Below are 6,867 nucleotides of genomic sequence, written 5' to 3' on the forward strand. Positions count from 1 at the left end.
GTGTGTCTGTCTGTCTGTGTGTGTGTGTGTGTGTGTGTCTGAGTGTATATATGTGTGTGTGTGTGTGTGTGTGTGTGTGTGTGTGTGTGTGTGTGTGTGTGTGTGTGAGAGAGAGAGAGTGTGTTTGTGTGAGAGAGAGTGTGTGTGTGTGTGTGTGTGTGTGTGTCTGTATGTCTGTCTGTGTGTCTATGTGTCTGTCTGTCTGTATGTGTGTGTGTGTGTGTGTGTGTGTGTGTGTGTGTGTGTGTGTGTGTGTGTGTGTGTGTGTGTGTGTGTGTGTGTGTGTGTGTGTGTGTAAAAGATAAGGCTGAGTGTGTGTGCGGAGCTCCGCAGCGTTGCGTCACTAGGACCAGGAAGAGAAATCTCCAACGAGGCGTTCTGGGGCAGCACAGACAGGTCTTTTCTGTGTTAGAGTTTTACTCGCTACAGGGTGTACTTTGAGGGTTTGTGACTCTGGAGACCGTTTACATGCAGAAAAACCTTCATGACACCCAAGGGGACGGGTAATAACCGGAAAAGCATGTCATGGGACCTTTAAGTACCAAATGTAAAGAGTCATGTCATTATCATCAAAACATGGTTCAACTAAAACTACTCACTAAATCTGAGACAGTTTAGTGCATTTAACAGACTGTACTATAACACTGTACGACTGTAGATTTAACTCTTCAGATGCTTTTTGACCCTGTGGCTGCCTCTGTCTGCTGCACCTGCACCACCTGGAGCTCAGGTAAGAGTGGAAGAACATATAGTTCAGAGAAATGATAGAACCAGAGCCAGGTTTGTGGTATTCCACTCTTTTATACAAACACATACTCACTTTGAAGTGTCTGTGTTTTGGAGTGTTTGATTTTTTTCTTCCTTGATGTTTCTCTTTCTGTCCCTGTACCCTGTACCCTGACTGTGTGTGTGACCTCGGTAGGAGTCTGGTCTGAAGGTGAATCACCCAGCATCCTTTGCGGTGCGTCTGAACGGAGCGCAGGGCAAGATGGAGGCCAAAGTCCACAGTCCCTCCGGAGCTCTGGAGGAGTGTGTGGTGACCGAGCTGGAAAAAGGTGTGTGTGAGCTTTAAGTGTTTTTTTTTATTGCATCTTTGGTGAAAGAAAATCCTGTTCTGCAATGCGTTGAATAATTATCAGTATAGTTTGGTCTATAGCTGCTTTTAGAAAATATTTCTAGAACAAATGTTCAAGTAAAAATACTTCCTGTTAGGCCTGGGAAATAACTATAATATATTACCCACTTTATTTATTCCACATTACTTGTTATTATTCATCAAAATCCTTATTGTGTAAATATTTTTCAAAGCATCAAGGGTCAACCCAACAATATTGATATTGAGTTATTTGCTCGAAAATATCTTAATTTTAGATTTTCTTCATATTGCCATATGTCAACTTAAATAATAATCAGATGTATTGATTTGTTTTTTTTAATTAAAATAAATAAAACACTAAAGCTACTAAAATAAAACATAATACATTGTACAGGAATAATAATCATAGAATAAGAATTACACATTTTCTCCTCTGAAAAATAAAATATGTGAAGTATATCAGGATTAAAAAGTGGAAGCGCTGTGCAGTTTGTTCTAAAAGAAGCCAGAACTTGGAATTCTCATAACTAAGTCCTCTGTCCTCCAGACAAGTACGCTATCCGGTTCATCCCGCGAGAGAACGGAATCCACACCATCGACGTGAAGTTCAACGGCTCTCACATCCCGGGAAGTCCTTTCCAGGTCCGGGTCGGAGAGCCGGGACAGACCGGAGAGCCCGGCCTGGTGTCGGCATACGGATCGGGGCTGGAGAGAGGAACCACAGGTGGGAGAGCTTAGTGTCTGTTATTATTTCATATCAGAATAAATATATATTTTGAAGGGCCATATTATACATTTTAGGCTCTTAAGTAACATTTAAGCACTTTTAAAGCACTTTGAACATTTCCAGACTCTCCAAGGCTTTATCATCTAATCTAAATGTATATTGTAAATGGAAAATAAAAAATGACAGATTTATAATGTACCCACAGCAATAAACTTTTTTACTTTGTTTATTTCACAAGCCTTTGGTTTTATATATGACTTTTATGTTGTGGCTTCCAACACATTGTATGAAGCATTACATGCATTTTTCCATAGGGCGACAAATCTATGAGAATAACTTCTTGCATTTTAACAAAGCGTTATTGTTTGTTTTAAATCTTGCAGGTAGCCAGTCAGAGTTCATCATTAACAACACTAAGGCGGGGCCCGGGGCCCTTGCAGTGACCATCGAGGGGCCATCTAAAGTGAAGATGGACTGTAAGGAGGTTCCTGAGGGCTACAAGGTGCACTACACCCCCATGGCTCCTGGAAACTACCTGATCAGCATTAAATACGGAGGACCCAACCACATCACCGGCAGCCCCTTCAAAGCCAAGGTCACAGGTCAGTGAACGTCCTTGCACTCATCCAATTTAAACTTGCAATGCAAAACATTATATATGCATCTGAAATCAATAGGTCTGTTGAGTTTCTTTCGGTAGAAAAATACACTCAATGTAAGTGTACATTAATGCTTTATTTTCTGTAAAGCAATTACAAATTTTTGTCATGTCATATTTAATCTAAAGTTATATACATTATTTTTCATCTAAATAGTTTTGTTTTTTAAAGTGAGAAATATGCTCCCTTGAATATATTCCTTGAAATTCTTGATTTATAATATAATCTTATATTTACAAAGTGTTTTGGTCCTTATTTATTATTAAAAATTGTATTCTATGCTGAAATGGTATTGTTTCCATCTAATTATATTTTTAAAAATATTTTATCGAAATTCGCACAAGCTAGCTGACTCATTTTATTGAAAGTCCTGGTTTTCTAGAGCAACTTATGACTTTTCTTTCGGTCCTGCTCTGCAAAGCATTTAAACGATCTTACCTGATTTGTCTGTCTCCCTCTCTCAGGCGCTCGGCTGGTGAATGTGACCAACGCCAGCGAGACGTCCACCCTGACAGTGGATCCAGCGGTCAGGTCCAGCAGCAGCTTCTCCCAGAGTGCTTTGCCCCGGCTCACAGACTCTGATGCCAGCAAGGTGTCGAGCCGCGGCCCCGGCCTCAGCAAGGCCTTCGTGGGCCAGAGGAGCAACTTCTCTGTCGACTGCAGCAAGGCCGGTAAGTACGGCTCATGATCGATGGATTTTTTCTTTAGCTTTAGTGGTATCGCACTTTTCATACAGAGGATGCATCTTAAGAGTGCTTTGAGAGTTTGGTGCAAAACACAACACAATCAGTTGAAGTCAGAGGATAAAATATGTTAGCACACATGCAGCGTGAGTACATGATACATACATGATTCCAGGGAATACAAGAAGGTCAAATAAATAAGAATACTTTATTTATGAGTTTCAAAACAGTTGCTCCTTTTTAGAATAAAATGAAATGTAAATATAATACCATAGAATACAAATAGGTATGTTAACATAGAAAGCTAGTCAAAATGTGAAGTAAAAAATATATATAAAAAACATTTTTGTACACAAAATAAGTTAAAGTAACAATTTGCAATAAGGAAAATATAACATAAATAACACACCAATCCAAGGTAGTTATTGCTAATTAAAGCTAAGTTGAACGAAAACTTAAACACGTTTACCAACATTGATTGACGTGTAAACTTCCGCTCCTCTTCCTCCAGGTAAGAACATGCTCCTGGTGGGGGTGCTCGGCCCCCTGGTCCCCTGTGAGGAGGTTCTGGTCAAACATCTGGGCAACCTGCAGTACAACGTGAGCTACATGCTGAAGGAGCGGGGGTGCTACATCCTGGTGGTGAAGTGGGGCGACGACCACATCCCAGGCTCCCCCTTCCAAGTCAACGTCCCCTGAGGCAACCAATAAAAACACACCGTCACTCCTCCTGAACCATTTTGCATCCCTGTTTGAGTGGAAACACTCTACTGCAGATAATCATCCAATAAACAACTTGCTTTACAAAGTTAAAGGGGTACACTTTGCCTTCAGATGTGTTCATTTCAAATCACAAGTATATCTGACACAATTGATTTACTTGGTAAAAACTAAACTTGATAAAGGAGAGGAAAGTGTTAAACACTTGTTTTAAACTAAAATGTTAAGGAACAGAAGTGAACACATCCATGAATGTAAGTTGGACCATTTTTGTGCAGTGAATCAGGGAAGCAAAAAGGTTAAATAAAATATAATCTGACCTAAAACTGGAGTCAAAATGATCTGATTTGGAAAGATAACTATCATCTGTAGATTTTTGCTGACCTGAAATTGACAAATTGTGCACTTGACGATGATTGGTAAATTAAGACGGCTTGACATTAGTTGGTGAGAACACAAAATGTTTCCAAAGTGTTAAAACTAGATTTGGGCTCAGAAAGGTGGAGTCAAACTTGGACAAGATGACTGGAATTACACAGCAATTGCTTGAGTTTACACAGTACCAGGAGCAAAATGAAAATGAGACATACGGTATATTTAACCTGGACTTCTGAATCCTATCATTTTATCTGACCAGTCAGTTGCCTTTTCAACAAAATGGAGTGCTGTGGATTTAAAAAATGATTTAACATCTCAATTTTAAGAACTGGAATTATGTTTCTTTAAAGCACTCGATGCGACAGGAAGCGTCGAACTGTAAACGACTACTGATGTTTATTATTGATTTATAGCTCCCACAATCCCTAAAGTACATAATGTTGCCACTTCTACTACTTTATTATGTGCTTCATCTGTGGGTTAATCTCTTTGCTGTATTTTTCACATGAAAAGATCTGACTCTGTTCCTCGGATCTGACCAGTGTTTCTGTGTTCGATTGTACTGCAAAGTCAATCAGTGCATAAATTGCAAAAATATTACTCTACAATCAGATCTGAGCTGTCTTTATGTCCCCGATGTTGTTGCCTAATCATTGATACTTTTGATACTTAAGGGATGAGAGGATTTTTGTATTGTGGGAAAAAATGACTTCTTGTTTTTTTTATTATTAGGGATTGGGTGTTTAATGTGAAACTAAACCCTGAGATGATGTACATTTGATCATTAAAATCAGCTGGAACTAAGGAGGTTGTCTTCTATCTTTCATTTCCTGGCTTTGTGAACATCCTTCATAAATATAATTCTACTTTAACTTAATAAAATAATATAATTTACAATTCATGTCTTTCTTAAAACATAACTGATCAAGGGACAGATGTATACAGGAAAAGATGTGAACACCAGTTCTCATGCATTCTTAATCATATTTTCTTGTCACAATATGCTGTGTTCAGGTCGATAACATCTTATAAAGCTCATGTTGTTGACTTAAAATGTAGGCCATGCCTTATAAATTATATTATAGTACGCCATTGAAATTTCCTTTTAAAATTCATAGTACAGTATCACACAAATAAAAACATAGTCTAGTACACTTTAAATAGTAATAAATACTAATTCTAATACAGTAACTAAACTAACTAAAATATCTGAACATCATTTCCCCAAAGATCCTATGAATATATAAGAGTATTTATGTTACAGTAACAATGTAATAAATATGCAATCGATACTATTTATAGTATGTCCTTACAAATGTATAGTATTATGCCATAAATCATAGAAATGTGTTGGGGAAAAAAAGAATAGTAGGCCTATGCTTTAAAAATTCATAGTATGACATGAAAAATGTATAGTACACTGATAAAACGGAAACGTTGACTTTAATTAAATGTAGGCTATTATGTCAACAAATTACACATAACTGTATTTATTAGGTTACGTGAAGCCGACAATTGAGCGGCCTGACCAAGCAAGGAGGCAGTGGTATAACATCCAAATACAACCCAACAGGACACAGGTGAGGGGGATGGAGACAACACAGGGCACCAGGTGCACACAATCAACGGCAACAGACAAGGGGAAAGGGGAATACATTTCAATATAAAATACAATAAACACTACATCAATAAATTGTATACAAATGTGCATATATGCAAGGCCCGAAACCATCAGTCCATAGTGACAAAGTTATCTTCGTCACAGGTTAGTTGAAAGCAATAATATTAAGTAAAAGAAAAGGTTCAACTTAACATTATTGCTTTAAACAAACTTAATAAAATGATGTTTAATTTGTTGACATAACACATTTATTTAAAGTCAACGTTTCAGTTGTTTCTGTGTAGGCTATGCCATAAAAAGGCATCATTTGAAAAAATGCAATGAAACAATAATAGTATAGTATTTCATTTAAAAAAAGTGTCTTATTAAGCTATATAGTAAGAAAAAAAACATTATTTATAAAAATCTAACATAATATCCCATCATTACATCACATTGCATTTAGCTGACGCTTTTATCCAAAGCGACTTACAATAAGTGCATTCGACCAAGAAGATTAGAACCGCAGTGACGCGTCGTAAAACCCGGAAGTAAGTTAGCATTTTTAGCACTTCCGGTTCCTTCCTCAAAAAGCAATGCATTTTTTCCATAGGGTTTTGGAAAATAGCTCGAAATAAGGTCTGTGGTTGACACAAATTTAAGAGGTAATTGACGTTTTGTTCTACGACATTAAATACATCAGCAGTGACCCCACTGGGGATTTTTGAAGAGTTTACGTGTCTGAAAAACGATGGTTGTTACCGAATGGCTGAATAGGACTACAGAAATTGTCGAGGCCGTTGTACGTCATTACGCCGAACACGTAAACACTCCCGCTAAATTTGTTTTCCCCTGTGTTCTGCTTGAAAGCAAGTACCTGCCTATCTTTAGTATCTGTATATCTATATCTGACCATTAGAATCTGTATTTTTGAAATTGTCGTTTTTAACACCGTAGTTTTACAAATTATAGAATAATTAATTACCAGTGTTTTCCAATTTTAC

At 37.6% G+C, this 6,867-nt stretch overlaps 1 protein-coding gene across 1 annotated transcript; it reads left to right on the forward strand.

The window, feature by feature from the left end:
- Nucleotides 1-672: 672 nt before the first annotated feature.
- LOC104941622 (filamin-B-like) lies at nucleotides 673-5,068 on the forward strand (the record flags this gene model as incomplete). The annotated part of the gene is made up of 6 exons (XM_010766753.1): nucleotides 673-730; nucleotides 923-1,055; nucleotides 1,644-1,820; nucleotides 2,207-2,425; nucleotides 2,947-3,153; nucleotides 3,677-5,068. Coding segments are annotated over 6 exons (982 nt in total), but the record flags the coding sequence as incomplete, so codon positions are not given.
- Between the last annotated feature and the right edge of the window lie 1,799 nt (nucleotides 5,069-6,867).

The sequence above is a fragment of the Notothenia coriiceps genome, unplaced genomic scaffold, assembly GCF_000735185.1.
Source record: "Notothenia coriiceps isolate Sejong01 unplaced genomic scaffold, NC01 NC01_scaffold00003532, whole genome shotgun sequence".
In the NCBI taxonomy this organism is placed as follows: Eukaryota; Metazoa; Chordata; class Actinopteri; order Perciformes; family Nototheniidae; genus Notothenia; species Notothenia coriiceps.